General features: G+C 52.6%; 1 protein-coding gene across 1 annotated transcript; it reads right to left on the reverse strand.

Annotated features, from left to right (window-relative positions):
* Window positions 1–241: 241 nt before the first annotated feature.
* CRY2 (cryptochrome circadian regulator 2) lies at window positions 242–19,944 on the reverse strand (the record flags this gene model as incomplete). The annotated part of the gene is made up of 11 exons (XM_084235722.1): window positions 242–381; window positions 1,463–1,555; window positions 1,902–2,104; window positions 2,228–2,379; window positions 2,612–2,923; window positions 4,013–4,153; window positions 7,362–7,450; window positions 8,218–8,402; window positions 10,232–10,374; window positions 12,661–12,769; window positions 19,754–19,944. 11 exons carry the CDS (start codon window positions 19,942–19,944, stop codon window positions 242–244), a joined length of 1,758 nt encoding a protein of 585 aa, XP_084091848.1.
* Window positions 19,945–20,200: the final 256 nt, after the last annotated feature.

Consider the following 20,200-nt stretch of genomic DNA (forward strand, 5'->3'; position numbering starts at 1 on the left):
GGCTCACTAGCATAGGTAGAGAAAGGCAAAAAGAAAATTTATTTCCTTAGCTGTCAAAGACAAATTTTAGAACGGGTGGAAGTCAAAGTGGGAGAATTTTTGAGCTGAAATCCTTAAAAGCCATGCGGTCCCGCCCAGGTTTTGTTCGAGCTGACCGGGCCTTCATCGGTCAGGGCAGTGTTTCCCAACCCACTCCCACGCCTCCCGCCCCCCTTCCGGAAGCTGGATCTGTGACTCACTCTCAGACGTCCTTGCTAGGCGTCTCTGGGGTGGGCAACCCCGCCACCCTGGCCCGTTTGCTGAGTTCTTCACCAGGGGGCTCCTCAGCTGCTTCCAGCTTGCGCTTGGGGGACGCTGCGCCGCTGGGGAGTGGCCGCGGGCCTGCAGGGAAGCATGTGCAATGGTCACGGTGTGTGTGGCCAAGGCGACCCCGGACCGTGCGGGGGAGGCTCTCAAGGCAGAGAGCCTGCTCATTAAGGCAGTGCCGGCATCGTGCTCCTCAGACCTGCCCTTGACCCTCCCCCTGCAGCAGTGACCTTGTCTGGAAACGTCCAAGGGGACCCTACCCAGGCTGTGGGCAGCAGTGCTTGTTTTGGACCCTAAATCCCACAGGCTTCAGGCCAGAGGTTGGTTTGTCTTCTCTGCTGTCCTGGGTCTGAGGGTGAGGCATTTATTGCCTCTGAGACCCTGGGTCAGCCCCTGAAAGAGGGTGAGCAGTGCCCTGACCCATGGAGCCAACCTGGCTGGGAAAATTAGAAACCTCTGGAGTGCTTGCCAGCCTGTCACTGATTTTTATCCCAGAAAAGTGGCAGGTCTGTCAGTTTCTCCCTTTCCTGTCACCACCCGCGGTGCTGCTGCTATCTCCTCCCAGACAGCTGCAGTCACCTCCTCTCCAGCCTCCCTGGGGCTCACTCCTGCCCACATTCTCCCCTCCACACAGCAGGCAGAGCGAGCGTCTTAAATCATAAACCACACCCTGACCTGCTGCCACTGTCAGTGCCTTCCCCACGCTCTGGCGAAAGAACCCTGCCCCACACAATGATGCGATGCCTGCCGTGTCTTGTCCTCGTCCCGGCTCCTCGCTTGGGATGCGCCAATCCTTGGGCCCGGTGGGCCGAGCTCATGCCATCTCTGGGCCTTTTCCAGCTATGCCCTTTGCCTGAGTGCTCTTCCCCTGCTACATGGAAAGGATCCTCCTCACTTTTCAGGTCCCAGCAGAGGCATTTCCTGGCTACTCCGGTGGAAACCCCATCCCCAGTCTCTCTTACCAGGTCACTGACTGTATTTCCCCCAGCGCTCTGGTTATCTGCAACAACCCTGCATGGTTTTCTTAGAGTCTCTCTCCCCCAGGTGGGGCATAAGCCCATTTTGGCCTGTGTTCTTAGCCTCGGGGCTGGAGTGGGGGTGGCTGCACAGTGCCCTTGGGATGGGCACTGGACTAGAGAAGCCAGATGCTACCCACCTGCATTGCCTGTGCTCCCAGCCTGGCTCGAGCTGGGCTCTGCCACCGGGTTGCTGAGGTCTTCAACACAGGCGGGGACAGATGCCAGGAGACCTGGGAGGGAGGCAGGGAGTAATCAGAGTACAATCTCCCGGACTATGGAGGGTAGAGCAGCAGGAGAAAACGAGGCAGGGGCCTGCAGGACCATGACACTGAGGTCCCGTCTTTTCCCAATGGCCACCACTACTCAGAGAGGCCTGATCCAGCCCAGCCTGCAGTGTCCTGTGCCCTGGGAAGTCCAGGCCACATAAAAGCCTGGAAGACAGCACTTGGCCTCCCTTGACAAGTGTCTGGCAATGCCCAGCTATGCCTCTGAGCCCTCAGGTGATGTCCTTCTTCCCTTCAGTGAGCCGGGGGGAGCCGGTGGGCGGGGGGCTGGAGGTGGGTACTGGCGCCTTACACAGTCCCCGGTAGCGGGACAGCTGCTGGTAAATCTGCTTCATTCGCTCAATGTTGAGCCGGCTGGTCTCAGCGTGGTTGACGATGGGCCGTGGGTAGTCCACGCCGATGATGCACTTGGCTGCCTTCTGAATTGACTCTGGGGCATTCCAGGGCTCATAGATGTACCGAGAGGGGAACCCTTTCAATTTGGGCAGGTACCTCCTGAAACACACACACCCAACAGCCTGTCACACACTGGGCCCCTCCTTAAAAGCGCCAAGGGCACCTCTTCTTAGGAGCAGGACACAGTGGTCAGAAGTCAGACAGTCTGGTCTGCACCCTCACCTGACATAGTCTCCACTGGGGTCCGTGCGGCGGCCGAAGCCCACAGGGCAGTAGCAGTGGAAGAACTGCTGGAAGAAGGCGCTGCAGGACAGCCACATCCAGCTGCCCGCATTCACACTGAAATCTGCGTCCAGGAGCAGCTCATCGAATACCTGCATGGAGGAGGCAGGACAGTCGGCCTCCTTGAGGACCTACTGCCATGGCTCTTCCCAAGTCCACAGTTCCCCTGGAAGGAGAGCCAAGCCTGCTGCCGAGGGCCAGCCAAGGAACGTTTGGAGGGATTCATTCACCCCATCCCCCAGCCCTGAAGGAGGCTGCCCATGCCTAGAGGCCGGGCCTGACTTGAAAAAATACAGGCCAGCCTCCCGCTGAGCGAGCACTCACCCGGACCCCGCTCTCCCAGCTGACCCAGAGGTCCCCGCGGGTGAGGAAGCAGGCCACAGCGTGCCGAGCCAGGTGGTGGATCCAGCCCTCCTGCCTCAGCTGGGTCATGATGGCGTCAATCCAAGGAAAGCCTGTCTTGCCCTCGGCCCACTTGGCCAGGGCCTCGGGGTTGCGGTCCCAGGGGATCTGGATACAGATGGGGTTCCCCTCCATGCGATCAAACCTGGGGTTGTTGGTAGCTGCCGTGTAGAAAAACTCTCGCCACAGAAGTTGCCCAAACAGGGAGAGGGGGGGCGTGCTGTTCCGCTTCACCTGGGGGTGGGAGCAGCACATGGAATCATACCTGCCCAGCTCTCAGCACCATCTCATCTGCAAACGTGGTGGCTCCAAACCCACACATGTACAGAGGACTATCAGTCCCCAGGAGAAGTGCCCTACACCTGCAGCCTGATGGCCCAGGCCCTGTCGTGCAGTGCTGCGGCCTGAGGTGGGCTGTGCAGTCGGGTGGCAGGAGGCTGTCTGCAGGAGGATGCCACACTGCCAACTATACCCCCAAGCCTGGCTCCTGAGCCCTGCCCCCAAGGGTTCCTGTTTGGCTCCAATGGCTAGAGCACCAAAGGGATGTCCCTACCTGCACACATAAATGCCCAGTCTAGGTTCTTGTTCAGTGAATCACATACAGCAGGCTAGATGGGGAGCCCGGAGAAAATGGAGACATCAGACCTCTAAGTAAATAATGATGTTCTTAAAAGTCACAAAATGACCCAACAAACTGGCAAAGCCACCCCATGCCACAAAATCCTGGTACTCACCAGGCTGGGGAGATGTGACATAACCAGGATGACCTGATGAAACTGGAGGGTTGGGGGTGTGACAGAGGAGGGCAAATTCACACAGGGTGGGGGCCTGCTCTATGTCAGGCGGGACCCTGCGTGTAGCCCTCAAGTCATTTGCTTGTCGCCAAGGTGACAGGCCTTGGAGCTCTTTCAGCTGCTCTGGCCCAGCTCCACACAGGGCAGCTGGCTCTCCAGCCAAGGACTGGCTCCACCTCATCCACCTTGCACTCCCCACCCTCCCAGCTGAGTGCTTGCCCAGTCCAGTCTGCCTGCTGCCAAAGGCACTGTCACCTCCCGGGTCATGTCCTGAGGTGGCTTTTCCTCCTGTCCTGCTCTGCTGTGATGTGGATCTTACCCCCCCCCCACCCCCCAGCAGTTCACACCATGCTCGGGATCTACCAGCCTGTGGATATGGACTCTGCCCCCACCTTTTCTGGACTATACTCACATTTTGACACCCCCAGGGTCAACAACCCTGTCGGTCCCCAGCCCCTTTTCAGGGTCACTGACTGGCCTAGAACACCCTGTTCTACTTGGCCGCCGTGGGGTGGGTGTGCCCCCTCACCTTTTTGTACAGGTCCCACAGGCGGTAGTAGAAAAGGCGGCAGGAGAGGCAACCGAAGCGCAGGTAGGGGCTGAGGCCTGTGGGGCTGGCCAGCAGGGAGTTGGCATTCATTCGTGGTCTCTCATAGTTGGCAACCCAGGCCTGCAGTGCAAAGAGTAAGTGCAGAGAGGAAAGGCTGGATGTTACAGGGGAAACTCAGGGGCTAGGTGGTAAGGAATTCACTTAAGGTCACAGAAGAGCCCAGGAGCCAGGACTGGGGGGTTGCTCTTGGAGGTTCCACTCTGCACGCCAGCGGTTTTCAATGGAACCACCACCAAGCCAAACAATGTGGCCCACATTCTTTTTTATTTCTTAATGATTTTAAAGAAAGATTTATTTATTTATTTATGCATAGAATAACTGGGGTGCAAGCCACAGGTGCAGGGGGGCGGGGGTGAGAGGATTCACCAGAGACAGAGTGGGGGAGCAGAACAGGTGGATCCACTGAAATATACTGCGAGGGGAGCAGTGTGTGGCCCACATTCTTGTCCTAATTCTGCTATATAATTTGTGGTAACAATGTAGCTCAAGTTCCCTTTATCCACTTACACTCAGGAGTCATCTGGGTTGTTGCAAATGGCAAGTTTTCATTCTTTTTTTATGGCTGTGTAATATTCCACAGTACACATACACACAGATATGTGTTGCTTCACAGTGGGAACAGATTCTGAAAAATGCATCATTAGGTGATTTTGTCATTGTGTGAACTTACACAAACCTAGATGGTGTAGCCTACTACACACCTAGGCTGTAGAGAGAGACCACTGTGTATAATGGTTCATTATTGACAGAATGTTATGAAGTACAGGACTATATCCCACGGCTTCTTTATCCATCCATCAATGGACACTTAGATTGTTTCCTTGGTTAATTCTGACTCTTGCTTCAAGTCAACCTAAAGGTAACCTTCTCAGCAGGTAATCTGTGCAGTATTAGGTTAAAGTACCGCTAATGGACACAAAATTTATTTGCCTCCTTACATCTGTGCCCATCTCACTTTGAAAATATTTTTTTAAAGATTTATTTATTTATACATACAAGAACTGGGGTACAGGGGCAGAGCTGTGGGGGGTGAGAGGATTCACCAGAGACAGTGGGGAACAGAACAGGCAGTTTGACTGAAATACACTGCTGAGGGGAGCAGCAGGTAAGTCAGGAGAGGTCTGCTGTGCCATGTGGGGAGCTCCCTGGCCAGGGATGGAACTCACACTGCAGTGGCCGCGCGAGCTTCATAGGTTGTGTCTTAACCCCTTGCGCCACCAGGGAGGCCGACTTTGAAAATATTTTTAAGTGAAACCGATACATAAGTCACAGAGACTGTGGCTTAATGAACTATTCTAAGGTAAACATCAAGGTAGCCCTAAAAAAGCTCAAGAATCAGCACTTTACCAGCTACCCCAGAAGCCCACCCCATGCTCATTCCTGTCAGTCCCCTCTCTGCCCCACAAATAATCACTAACCAGCTTTTACAATCATCATGTCCTTGCATTATAAATGTTTACTTTTTTCTATTTTTGCAAAGCACATCTGGAAGGCATATTTCACAGTTTTTCCTTGCATTTTTAAGTGTCTGTTTTTTTCCCCCATCCAGATGTACATCCCTAGGTACTATAGATGAGTCTTGGCCATTTAAAAACTTGGGTATGTCATTTGAGTTTCTTTTACTCTAAACATTTCCTGTCATTACTGTCTTTTATGTTTAAAAATGCGGGCCATTTGACTTGACCTAGTCCCCAGAGTCCAGATTTCGCCATAGGCACTCCTGGGGCAGTTCCATGTGTCACTCCGTCCTGTGACTGCCTGCAAATTGGTGGCTGCAACCAGAGACTGGATTGGATTCAGGCCTGACCTCCCTGACAGCCTGCAGTGGGGTGTAATAACTGTCTTTCTTTATGGGTTAAGAAGCCATTAATGCATTGTACAGCATCAGCGGCAGTACAAAATGATGATATTCAAATTCCTTTGTCACTTAAGAACAGGGATACCTTTATAGAGAATTACTTATCCTCATTAACTATTGGGTCACCTGGTGGTAAAGATGAGAACAGATAGAAGAGGCCCTCCAGGGGTAGGTGGAAAAGATGCTCCCTGCTCCGTGATCTCAGGCCATTCCTCTACAAAAAGCTTTTAAGACATTAACAATCCATGGGCCAGAGCAAGCTCTTTGCATTTTTAAGTCTTATTCTTCTGCTGCCATCACATGTCACACTGCCATTCTGGCCCCTTGGCCCAGTCTCATCTAGAAACTGTGCTCCAAACTCTCTGGGTAAAACTCTTGACATGGACAGTGAGAGCTGGTCCCCCCTTATCCCTTAGACAACAGTTTGCATCCTCTTATGACATGGGGCTTGCTTTTAGCCCAGGCTGATGGTAACATCCAGAGGGCACATCCAGGCACTAGGCCTCAGGAGGATGGGCCTGTGGCATGCCTTCCCTGCTGCAGGGGCACCTCTAGGGAAGGGACAGTGTTCTGCCCTGCCATAGCCTCCTTGTGCCAGTTACCACCTAGATGCTGGGCCCAACGGGTAACAGAAATAGAAAAAGTTGAGGTCTCAGGGGCCCAGTCTCTAAGCCAAGTGCATGGGACAGGAAGCTAGGAGCCGACTGTTCTCAGCCATGAGAACCTTCTCCGCTCCTTTATCCCTGGGGCGTGGGGAACACGTGACACAGTTGAGACATGCCTCTGGGGCCTTGTCCTCTTTCCTTCCCCTGGCCAATTCCCACTTCACTGGGAAGTGAGCCATTTGTGCTCTGTGTCCAAGCAATGGAAATCAATGACTTGGAGGAGATCTGGCAAAAGATGAGGGGGACACATAAGCACAAAACAATTAATTTTCTGGGCTTTACTGATGACCAAATATCCTTTCCATAAGGGAACCTGCCTCTGATTAAAGAAATGCCATCTAGTGTAAGTTTTAGAATCTCACAAAACAAGATTTCATTCTACCACTTACTAACTGTGTGATCTCAGGCAAGTTACTTAACCTCTCTAATTTCCTAATCTGTAAAATGGAGCGTTTAACACTTACCTTGTAGAGCTATTGGAAAGATGAAAGAAAATTATGGAAAACAATGGAAGCAGGTGCTTATTAACCCAGGGGTGCTCAGCCCAGTGACCAGCAACACATGGTGAGCACTCACTCACTATACCCATCAGCAGCATTTTCCTCTTTTTTTGCCCTATTTAAGCTAGGGGCACGAAGGGACACAAGCCTAGTCTGGTTCCACCCCAGCTTCCCCCACCCGCCGCCACCACCTGCTGGGAGAGTGTCAGCTACGAAGTTCTGCTTCTCAGAAACAGGGTCCATACCTTCCGTTCCAAGTGTTTATCCAGGCGGGCCAGCGCTTCTGTTTCTCCTCCCTGCCAAACAGCTGGGCCCAGTCCCTCCGTGGGGAACCCTACACGAAAGAGGAGAAACAGGTCACGGGGCTGGAGGTCAGGCCACACCAGTGAGTGCTCAGCAAGTCTTGACACACTGGTCTAATCTTTGAGCTTTGTGGGGACTGAATGGCAGCCAGTCTTTTTTTTTTTGAACTCCAATGTTCTGGGGCTGAGATAATCCCTAACTTTTTAGGGTTTTCTAGGTCATCCTTGTTCTCTTCCTTCCTTGTTCTCCTGCTTCCCTGTTTCAGCTACTCATCACTCAGGCATCTGAGCACAACCTTGGCCTTCCCCCTTTCAGGTGAGCTGGCCATGGTTGTGGTTCTCAGATGCGAAAGGCTAATTTTATTTAGATTTTTAAAATGGGGGTGGGGAGAGAAGGGGAGAAGGGGGAAAGGGGGTTCTCGGTGAACTTGAGAGGCTGACAGAGCTTTCCACGGAAGCGATACTAGAAACACTGGCATGCAGAGGCCAGGTGACCAGACTGTGCTTATATATTCAGAGGGGGGAATACAAAAATAAAGGCATGGACTGGAAACAGAAAATTCCAGCTCAGAGTATAAACAGAAAAAACAAAACAAAACTGGAAGAACATACTCCAAAGCCAACAGTGATTCCCTCTGGGCGGTGGGGTGATAGTGATTTTTCATGTCCATATTCATTTCTCTGGATTTTTAAACTGCCTACAGGAACATGCATTACTTTGACAAAAAAGAGGACAACAACAGCGATTTTACAAAGAAGTTGGTGCGGGCCGAAGCAGCTTGGGGCGGGAAGCACACACCCAGCTCCTCCAGGGAGGGCACGCCGTAGGTCTCATCGTGGTTCTCCTGGATCTCGGCCCTACAGCCCTCCATCTGCTGGCTGGTCACAGAGCCCACGGGCTTCTTGGGCAGCTCCATGCGGCTGATGATGGCCTGGAAGCGCTTATAGGTGAGGGGCGGCTTCTGCCCATTCAGCTCGATGATCCTGGGAATCCCACAGTACAGCTAACGTCATCCATAAGGCCTTTGTTCCGGGTCCCTGCCCACCCAGAAAAGCACCCAGATTCTGAAGGCTTACAAAGTGGCATTCCTCATCCACTCATGGGCCCCACCCTTAAGTGGCAAGGAGGGGCTGAGGGAGCTACATTTCCATTTCATCAGGAGGGAAAAGGAAGTCCAGAGAGCTGGAGCAGGTAATGTAGCGAGGCAGGGCCAAAGTTGGGACTCAATTCCAGGTTCCCTGGTATCCACGTGGCGCTGCCTAGAGACACACTGACCGTCTCTCTTAATCACAGAAAACCCCCCACTACCATGTTGGTACTCAGCCTCTCTGCTGAAGCCAGAGTCCCGTGGACCATCCTTGATCCCAGGTAAGCCTGGAGAAAGTCCCTTGATCAGAACTTCTGCAAACAGGTTCCTGTCTGGGTCTGCAAAATGGTTCCTTCATGGTCTCTACTTACTAGAACAGGGAGGAGGAGAACAGCCGATCCTCCCTAAATCAGAGACCAGAGCTGCAGTTAAAGGCAGCAACTAATATTTAAAGGATGCTCAACTTAATTCAGAAAAGTTATAGGAGAGACAGAGGAGTGGAAAGGGGGAATTGAGGCTATTTATTTTTTTAAAAGATTTATTTATTTATGCATACAAGAGCTGGGGTACAGGCCAGAGATGTCGGGGGTAAGAGGATTCACCAGAGACAGAGTAAGAGGATTCACCAGAGTGGGGAACAGAACAGGCAGATTTACTGAAATACACTGCTGAGGGGAGCAGCGGGTGAGACAGGAGAAGTCTGCTGCACCATGTGGTTTCTCCCTGGCTGGCTGGGGATCGAACTCGGGCTGCAGAGGCTGTGGATTGCTTCATAGTGCGGTGCTTAACCCCTTGCGCCACCAGGGAGGCCTTGAGGCTGTTTATACAAGACGAATTGGGATAGCCTGGAGCCAGATTCCCAGGGCTCTCAATGACCAAGAAGTAGTTCTTGCAAGGCCAAGTGGAGCAGGCGGGTGAGTTCATTCCTCAGTGGTCTAGTATGCTCCCTCTCCTCCATTAGCATTAGTGCAGATGTCAGGTCCCCTCCCCCTGCCGTGTGGCAAGTGGCTGGAGGAGGAGCTCCACACCCAGGATCTCCTCCTGCAACTCCAGCTCACGTGTGAGCTGGCCTCCTGGCAGGGGAGGAGGAACAGGAGGGAAGTGGTGGCTGCTGACTGGGCAGGGCAGCAGCAGCAGGAGAGTGCCAGCTCTGACCGAGAAGGGAAGGAGTGGGTTTTCTCTAAGACTCTGACAACACAGGGGTCCGTCCTCAGGGAAGGAGGCTACTCTATTTATCTGCTCCTTCCAGGATCTCTAGGACCTCCTAGGCAACATCTAATGTATGGCCTGGAGATCCATATGTCAGGGGAGGCCACAGAACTAGTCCTAGTACAGAAACCGGGTCTGTGAGAACAGAGGTTTCTTGGGAGGGGAAACACACAGGGTCCACTGAGGCCAGAGGGGGCCTTTGAGGTGGGTAGTCTTTGAGGATGGAATTGGGGAGTCAGGGCCTGGAGCAAATGAGGAGTAAATCTCTGGCACCCTGAGTAGGGTTCCTCATTGTTCCAAGCTCTGAGGCCTAATAAGCTTCTTTGCAACCAAAGTGGGTAAGCTCTTTGTGACCTGATTTACAGAGTGGGGACTCTGGTCTACTCTTGTTTCTAGAAAATGCCATCCCTCATCTGCAGGTGGCACTACTGCTGAACCTCCCAGGATTCTGTTCAGCAGGGGCCCAAATCCCCAGTGCCCACAATTAGCAGCTCGACCCCTGGATGCCTCTCTTACCTGTCCAGGTCATAGAGAGTGTGCGAGTTCTCAGTCACCACCTCCACACCAGCCTCCTTGGCCATCTTCATGATGGCTGCATCCCGTTCCTTCCCAAAGGGTTCAGAATCATATTCAAAGGTCAAGCGAGTCACCCCCCATTCCTGTGGGAACAGAATTTGTTATGGCCTGTTCTGTGTCTGGGAAGGAGGGAGAAGCTGGGCATTCGGCTCCTTCCTAGGAGGGATCAGGGTAAGTCCAGAAACGTGTCAGAATGGGCTGCAGAACCAAGCAGGGATGGAGCTCGGACCTAGAAAGCAGGCAGTTCACAGGGTTCGAGGCGGACAGGCCACAGGGCAGCAGGGCCAGGGAGCAGCAGGGTGACAGAGCCTGGCCAGTGGTGTCTCTGTCAGGAGGGAGCTGGGTAGCCCAGTGCACTTGCTGTGTCCTTGAGGCAGGAGAATGCAGCAGGAGGCTATAAATACAAAGATCTCAGGGGAGCCCCCACGCTCAGAAGGAGGCACTGACTCACTGGTGAGACTGCGGGGACAGGACTGCCACCTCCTGCCCGTTCAGCAAGCCTTTCCCAGATTTCTCACAGCCCTGCAAATTTCTGCCCTAGTTTTCTTGGCAGACTTGTGCTATGTGAAGTGTCCTCATGGTTTCCCTGGCAACACTCCTGAGGCCAGTAGCAAGCAGAGCTCATAGGCTCCAGTTCTCAGAGCTTGGGAAGGAAAAACAGTCCTTAGTCCAGAAGTCAGAGGAATCAGATGAGAGGGGCATGTGTTGGAAAAAGAAGGGAGTTCTTTTCCAAGGCTTTAGTCATTTCCAACAGAAATTTCCATATTTCTTAGGAATGCTGGCCCAGTGAAAGGTTGTACACAGCCTACGGACAGCCCGAGAGCATGCAACCAGCAAGCAGAAAGCATTCTAACCAAAGACTGGTCATAGTTCCTTAGAACTCTGAACCCCACGGGCAAATGGCCGTGCCTGGGCTGATCTTGCTCAGCGCTGCCTGGGGTCCTGGGCAGGCCTGGTTATCCCTTGGCACTAAACATTCATGGAACTCTGACTCAGAGTCAAGTACCATGCTTAGCTGTTCATAGAAATTACACTGGTAAATACTCATAGCCTTGAAAGTAGTTAAAAAAAAAAAAATTAAATGATTCCTCCAAGAAGCCTTCCTTGATCTTCTTCAGTATGATTCTCCTGCACCTTGCTTTTCCATCACACCACTGATCATATGCAGTGAAGTCGCCCACTGCTTGCCTATTTGCTCCATCCGAGTGTAACTCTCAGAGCAGAAACCAAGCCATGTCATGCAGCATTACCCCAGTACCTAGTGTGAGGCCTGGTACACAGTGGAGGCTTGGTAAATACATACTGAGTGACTGAATGGCTGATCTAGCTGCATCTCTGGGCTACTACTGGGTTGGCCTCTGATGGGGGTGTGGGAGACACTGCAGGGGGAGGCAAGCATATGTAAAGGCGTGGTGACAAGAACCCAACCCCGCGGTCGGAGAGCCTGTGCCTGAATCCTGGCCCGTCACTTCCTAGCTTCATGACCTAGGCAAGCGACCACTTCCTCGTCTGGGGACCAGGGACAGCAGTACCCATCCCTCCAGTCTACAGACACCAAGGGCCACACTAGGGCCAGGCCTCTAGGGCTGCTGTGAGGAATATGCACGCTCAGGTGCATGCTGCACTGGGCCCTCAACGAACACCACATCATGAGGTTTTCACTCTGGGTATGTGGTGGGGAAGGGGGGCGGATGATGGAAGTATTTAGTAGCTGCTTGCCTCAAGTGGGACCCTCCTCCTATTTTGCCCCCAAGGAAGAGTACGGGAAGAAGCTGCAGGGAAGGGACATACAAATAGTTGTGTGCTGGTGAGGATGAGCGGAGGCTGTCTAGAGCTCTCTGTCTGTGAATACTTTTGCCACTGCATGAGCCCTAAAACAGAGGGTTGGGGGGGAGAGGGACTGGCTCTGATATAACAAAGGGAGGCCTATGTAGTGTTCAAATGAAGACTTTATAAATCATTATCTCAGGGGGAAGCAGGGAAGCTCACTCAGAAAGGCTGACTTTTTTCTCAATAAGTAGAGCAAGGCAAGACAGGAAACCTCACCCTCAAACTCCTGGCAGAGAGAAGCCGTAAACCATGCTGACCTGAGCCAAGAAAACATCTAAGGAAGCCAGTGGCATCGGGGTGGAATAATTTCTTGCCATGGCGAGACCGAGCTGGGAACCTTCCAGCAAGACACGGTTTCACAGAAGTCTTTCCTCCCACTGGCAAGCTGACTGGCTGAGTGTGCTCCCAGCTTTTCTAGCAGCGGGGGACAGATCAGCCCTGACCATTTTCATTTTCTCAGTCAGAATCTCTCATTCAATAGGCAGGGGAGCCCTGGGGAGCAGAATCTCACCATCTCCTTGGAGTCTCTGCTTGCTCACCTTGAACAGCCTGGGGAACACATCGGCCGGCTGTCCCCGGACGACAAATAGGCGCGAGTTCAGTTTTCTTAAACTTGTGTCCAAATCTTCCAGAGACTGAAGCAGAAACCTGCAGAGTCCACAAGGGCTTTGTTAGTGGTAACTTCACAGTCACTTTCCTCTTTCTTAATAACGCAGGGAGATGCTGGTCACTGCTTATGCCAAACAGCAGGCTCATTTGTCAAGCAGCCTGGGCTCTAGCCCGGCTATGAAGAGGTGATGTGCCAGGTCGCTCCCAGGAAACCCTGGCTTTGCCGCTCACAGGCAATGTGACTTTAGGCAGTTTCTTTACCCCCTTCAGCTCCTTATCTCCCCGCCCAAGTTTGCACTGTGGAGTTGCTGTTAGATCCAGCTCGTCGAGTTACTAAGAAAAGCACATCAAATAATGGGTGGAAAGCGCGTAGGACACTCAGTACCTGGCACACAGAGAAGCTGCGTAAACGTGAGCTGCTTCTCACACTGTGGCTTCTCTGTGATCAGAGGCCAAGTCACTTAACTCCATCAGCCTCAGGCCCTGTGTGTAAACATCTGCCCATCACGAAGTCTTGGGAGAATGCGGAGGGAGAACTGAAGAGAGCGCCATCTGAGAAACGAGCGCGGTGCTGTGATACAGGAGCCTGAGGGCCCACCGACGGGGAAAAACACGGCAAAGCCCTGGACGCTGGACACCCTACCGACGCCAGCCCGCCACACACAGCTGCACACGTCTACTGCGCGGCCCGGGCCCCAGTGCTCCGTTTTCTTTGTAGGTGGCTCACTCTCCAGGCTCTCCAGGCCTGTGGCCACCAGGTCCTCAGCTCCAAAGGGAGGAGATGGCCTTAGAGGGTGCTTCTCTGCGGGCTGTCTCACATGCTTTCTAGAGCGGGGGATGGGGGAAGCTGGTGGCGGGGTGCGGAGCACTCAAGATTCTCCAGACACCTAGTTCAAGGGCTGGGTCACCATGGGAAAAGAAACTGATCTTTGCAATGCCTTTTTTTTTTTTTAAATTAAATAATAGATTCATGTGGTTCAAAATTTAAATTATAAAAAAGCACACCATAAAGTCGCCCGCTCAATGAATCTGACTCCCCTCTCCAGAGGCATGTTATTATGGATCTGATAGGCTTTTTGATACATTTTCTTTTTATTTCTCTGAACACATTTTGAAGGGAAATATGCTCATTTTACAGATGAGGAAAACGAAGCACAGAGGATAATGAATCTGCAGTTACTCAGTGACAAAGTGGGAGAGGAAGCGACTCTGAAGCCATGTTGTCTTCCCTGTGCCCCAATTTTGAGCCTTTTCGTGGCTCGTGAGGTGCTCTGGGCTGAGACCCCACGTGGCCTCATGTTCTTGGACTCGTCTCTCTGCCCCCCACAAACCTGACTGCGGCTACTTGGCCTCCATCTCCCCTCCTTCCTCAGGAACCAAGCCCTGCAGAGCAGTGGGTCCCTGGGCACCCTGGGCTGTCCGGCCCTTCCTGTTCACACCCAGAGCTGCTGCTTTTACCTCGAGCACAGTGAAGCCCGCGCTGCCTCTGCAGCACATTCCCCGAGTCTCGGGGGCTTAGAGCAGCAGCCACGGTTCCCGAGCTGCCCACTAGAACAGCCCTGGAGCCTCTGACGTCCACAACAGACACCCGTATAGCGGCAAAAGCCACAGGCCCATGTTCCATGGGACCCGCAAAGCACTGTGCCAGCTGAAGAGCAGTGGGCTCTGCAAGGGGGCACAGGGGGCGCTGACAGGCTGAACACCTCTTCTGCAAACCCAGGCTCCGCCTCTGTGAATTTCTGTCTTTGAAAAAAACTAATGTGCTCAGCTGGGAAAGCTGGAAAGAGAGACGCTGGCCTCCTCCCAGGCCTCAACACGCCTCCCGCGGGGAAAGGAGAGAGACCCATCTAAATATTCTCGTGCCAGCCGAAACCCACCCTGCCAGGTAAATGCCTTGAGGTTCATGGTGGTGACTTCAAGGTCACCAGCACAGAGGTCCTCGGCCTGGGGCTCTCAGGAATGTCCTTGCCACACACTCGGGGGCTTCTTCCTTCACAGTGCACCAGGCTGTGCGGGACTCTGATTTGAAGCTGTAAATAAGACTGACATGCACCTGAGCCCTGGGTGCCAGCTGCCGTCTACAGAACTTTTTTTCCTAGACCTTATTTATTTACAACATCTCTGAAGTGGAGGTAACCCCATGAGAGCCCCTTCTTCTTTGGGAAGGGAAGCTACAGCTGAGGCAGGGAGCAGGCGCCACTTTGAATTCAGCACCTAAATGATAATAACAGCTAACATTTCATGAGCAACTAAGTCCACTAAACCAGGCCCTGTTCTCCTTGATTCACATACCTATTTAATTTTCAAACAGTCCTATGAAGTACATACATTAACTATTCCCATTTATAGATGAGGAAACTAAGGCACAGAGAGATTAAGCAATTTGCCCAACGTCAAACACCTACTGAGCGGCCAGCTGAAACCCAGGCTCCATGGCTCACTATCTGTATTCTTAATCACCAGGAACCGCAGCCTCTGGGCCAGGCCTCACTGCCAATGTCCAGGCCAGCACCTTTCTGCCAGACCCTCCTGCTCTGTGTGTGGTCTGAGGATGGACAACACTGGCTGTGAATCACCCAGAAACTTGCTGAAAGGCAGCATATCAGGCTCTACCCAGACCCCCAGAATCAGAACCTGCATTTTAGTGAGCTCCCCTGGTGATTCCTTCACACACTGAAATTTTGGTGCACATCAAAGTTTTAGAAGCACTGTTCCAGAGACCTGAACTTCCAGCTTCTGTCTCCAAGTTGCCTTTCTTTACTTCCAATTTGTTTCTATGAAACTGTTTCTCTCTGAGATTTCAGCCTCTTCTTTGGCCTGCAGAAAGGCTCTGCTATTTCCAATGTCCCTCCTAGCAGAGCCCTGCAGGGCTCCTCCAGAAGGGAGGGTGCAGGACGGCCACACAGTAGCCAGTGCCTCCAGAGTGAGAAGCCACTGCGAGGGCAGACCCATGGAAGCCGGCTGGGTGACAGCTCTGCACAGGAAGGAACTGGAGCAGCAGTGCTCCCTGGTGTCTGTGCACTCCTTCATGAGAGCACCTTAGGATTTTCTGTGCTCCCTCAGAGCTCCCCTCTCCACATGGCCAGTTTCTCTCTACTCCACTGAGGGGGGACTCTGAAGAAAGCTGGCCTGGCCACTGGAGGCAGCAGGTCATTCTCGGGCACTCCCAGGCACATGCACATGGCCAAACACTAGAGCACACGGCCCCTGTGAGGGGTCACAGCTCACCCTTTGTACTAGAACCACGCGTGCAGCTGGACCATATTATGTAAGTGCTCTGGAGCCCGAGGCAGAGAACTGGAGAAAATCAAATTGGGATTTCCAAAAAAACAGGAAACGGGTGCTGTCATTCAGGGATCCCACGGGGCCAGCCGAGTACAATAAGATAGTCAGATCCTCTGGTTAAGCACTTACATTTAGTTGTGGGGAAGCCTTCTCTAGAGACGGCAGACTCTGTGTTGAGGACTATTTTATCTGTTGTTAATAGAAGGAAAGCGCATGGTAGTGAACTCTTTCCTGGGTCCAGATAGCCCTTGACTAAGTTTTTCTGCTTCGACCCAAGATAAGTAACTATAATGGTGAGATCATAGACGGGGCCAGATGGTCACATAGGATATTAATAGAAATTAATTTCCCCTAAGTAATGAAATCCCAGAGGAAAAGATAACATAAATCTACAATCCATGGCTGGGACTAATCTCTTAATTATCAATCAGATAAAAATATACTTATTCTTTCCTAATTTTAAAGATAAAGGTGATGATTTTCTTCTCTTCGGGGCAAACGGAAACATTTTCATAGCAGCAGACAGTAAAGAGAGCTGCTTGGGGACCAGCATGAACAGTATGAATTACTCTGCCAGGAGACAAAGGTTTCAGTCCTCTTCTGGTTGACCAAGTTCCAGGGCAGAACCACCCACGTGGACAGTCTAACAGTATTGAGCTCCCAGAATTTGGGAAGAGAGAAACACTTGTTCTCTCCAGGCATCCCGGGGAGTTCCCCGTTCGCTTCATTTATTGATTCTGAGTAATATGGGCTGAGAGAGAACCTCTTTTATTCTGCCAACTCCCTCTGTCTCGAAAGCTCCTGAAGGCAGGTGCAGGACAGGGCAAAGGCCAAAGTGGTTGAAATAAAGGGTGAAGGGAACTGTTGCCAATATCTAAGTCGTAGTAGGGAGTGAAAAACCACAGGAGCCTATTTTGAGTTCCCATTTTTAAAATCTAAAAGCTGCTCACATCCTCCTTTCTCCCCCTTTCCTTCTTTCTTTCTTTTTTTTTTAAATGCTGGATAAGGGCGAAGAGCTTAGCCGACTAGTGCTTGATGAAAAAAGTCCTGAGGCTCATACAGCTCACAAACTTCCCATGACCACCACTGCAAGAAGTGTGCCCGCCCTTCCTCAATGCTAATAAATACACAGACTTCTCAGCTGCCTTTCTCCATCTTCTTCTACTCTTGCAAATTGCCAGGCATGGTTATTTTAATCTGAGTCTTCTGCCAAAAACACTGTGTGGGAGTCTGTAGGAAGTACAGGATAACAGAGATCACAGATTTCAATTCCCCCCTCCTGCAGATGGCATAGGGCCCACCCTTCTGAGGGAGGCTTCTCCGAGACGGCAAAGGATGTATTTGCAGAACTAGGACGTGTGCTACAACACGACTCTCCCAGATCCAGAAACAGGCATGGGTTTTACAGACTGTAGTTATGAGGGGTACGAACGGCTCAGTCACTCTCCCAGACCCCAGCCAAGGGCACAAAACAGCCTGAAGCTCTGCCCTCTTGCAGTATGGGGGCAAAGAGTATGGTGGAAGGAGTGACTGTTTCCAGGCCTAAGAGCAGTTGTCAAATTCGATTTGTTTTGTGGTATTTCACTTCTTTCTTCTGAAGCCAAAACTAATTAGACTCCCTGCCGATGCACTTCAACACAGTTTCCCTGTTGTCCAGGTCAGATGTGCAGTTCTCCAGTGCAGTGCTGCTCAGGCTTTGCTGAGTTTTCAAACCCGAAATTTCCAGGCCATAATCCAGAACAAATAAATCACAATTAGGGTAGGAAGGGGCCCATACATCTTGGGAAGATCCTTCAGTGAGACCCAAATTCATCAAGATTGGGTCTCCCCTACACCCCATCCCCCTATTTTTTTTTTCCCATGGCATTTAGTTCTACTAAATTATGGTCACTTATGTATCTCCCTACACTAAAATACAGGCTCCAGGGCTCTGCACAAGACATTTGCTGGGTTACTGCCTTAACCTAGCAGCACCTAAAGCAGTGCCTGGCAGATATTAGGCGCTCATTAAAATAACTGCTCCAACAATGAACACTTGAAGCTTATATAATGCTTCAATGCAATGACTTCAATAAAAAAATAAATAATTGCTTAATTAATAGCTGCTTTTCTACCCGGCCTCTGACTTCAGGGTTTGACTCAGGCACCTGAGCGGCCGCATTCCTTTTCTCCTTTACTTGCTCGAAAGCACAATGGCAAAAGGGTGACCCACTAAAATCCAAAAACACCTAGTTCCCAGCAAATCTGAATTTAAAAAGCAAAAGAATTTTTTTGTTGTTGATTTTTAATCTCTAACACAAAGGACTAGCACTTTCTATGCAATGTCCCCCCAAAATCCTAAAAGAAGAAACTGCTTTGTGACAATGTAACAAGCAGGCCCTCAGATTCTATTTACTCTGCCCTGATTGGCACACTGCCACAGGAGACTGGCAAAGAGAGGCTTGATTTAAATGTCCATTCTGGGGATGGTCATTTGAGAATGTTTGTCAAACCAACCTCCTATCTATAGAAACTGGAACAGAGGCAGAGCCATAGGTGGCCTGAACACTGCGTGGCAGACTCTCCACAGGGCTATCTTCAGTCGTTTCATACAAATGGAGCAGGAGGGGGCATTTAATTGGCCCACTGCTAAGAGCAGGGCACACACCTTGGAGAAGAAAGAATGCCATACTGAGTACCACGGTTTCCTGAAAATAACCCTGTACAAGGTCACAGGCAAACATCCTCCAGAACGGTGCAAACAAGCCCTGCCAGCTGTTTTAGAAAAGACGGGCACATGATAACCAGACTCGAGGTTTCAATCACTGGCTACGCAGAAAATACATCCACGACCTATTTGTTAGTCCTTTCCCATGATTCTGTCAGCTCCATCTCCTAGCAGTCATCAAAGAGGGGCCCTTGATGTAGCTCTCCTCACTACCCTCAGTACCTCAGTTGATAAAAGGCAAATCGACAGGGGTCCAACCGGTGTCCTTTACAATAAATCTCATGAGGATGAGATTCACCCCCACCCCAGCAAGCTCATAGTTGATGAGGGAACTTCCAAAATGAGTTAAGCCATGTTGTCCAGTTCCGGACACTGAGTGCCTCTAACTAAACATGCTCTTGGGATCTTTATTAAAAAAAAAAAAAGGATGAATGTGTCTTACCTAAGGCTAAGACAGGGTCCCTAGACACCTTCCGAGGTAGGATGGTCTCCGGGAGGTAAGCCAGGCTGGGTGAAAGGACAAATTTAACAAACCCAAGGCTCAGCGATGACCTTCCGGAGGCCACGGACGGGCCCCTCACCTGAAGAAGGCAGCATCTGAGGGCGGCGGGTTGCAGTTTGCCCCCGCGCCCACGCCACGACCCGCTCCCCTGCCCTCCCCGGCGCACCCCTAAGGGACCCAGATCGGGGGTCTGTTCTGCCTCTCGCTGACCGCAGTCCCTGGCAGGTCTCTGCGTCTCTAGGGCCCGGGAGTTTCCGCTGCACACTGGGGGCGCGATCTCCGTCCCCAAGGAGCGTCCGCGGCCCAGGGCGCTCACCCCGCGGGAAGCGCGCGGGACCCCCGCCGCGAGGACCCCGGCCTGCGCCCGGGCCCCGGCTTCTCCCCTCCCGAGACCCAGCTCCGCCTCCGCGGCCCGGCGCTCGGGGGCCGGGTCTGCCGGCCCGGGCACTGGCGGGGCCGGGCCCGCTCCTCCGCGCGGGGGGCGCCCGGCGTCCCGCGGTCAGGCCGCGTCCCCGAGCCCCGGCCTCACCTCCAGCGGTTGATGCCGACCGAGGACGAGGCCGCGAACCAGGGGTCGAGGACGTAAACGCAGCGCACGCAGCGCGCCCCGCGCACGGCCGCCAGCAGCGCGGGGTTGTCGTGGAGCCGCAGCCCCTTGCGGAACCAGTGCACCGAGGACGCGCCGTCCGCCGGGGCCGCCGTGCCCGCCGCCGTCGCCATCGCAGCCTCGACTCCGAGGCCGTCGCCGCTCCGCCCCGTCAGCGCCGCGGGCCCCGCCCTAGCCCGCCCTGTGACCTATGACACGGCCGCTCCTTCCTTCGGCCGCGCCCCCCGAGTCCCGGAGCGCGTCTGCCATTGGCTGAGCTCCTGCCGCCGCGCGATTGGACGGCGACGCTGCGTCCGGCCCCGCCTCCTCACGTTCCTGCCATGTGTCGGCGGGCCGAGGGGGACTTCCGGGCCGCGGAGTGACGCGGGC

This window comes from Talpa europaea (assembly GCF_964194135.1).
Source record: "Talpa europaea genome assembly, chromosome: 1".
Lineage (NCBI taxonomy): Eukaryota > Metazoa > Chordata > Mammalia > Eulipotyphla > Talpidae > Talpa > Talpa europaea.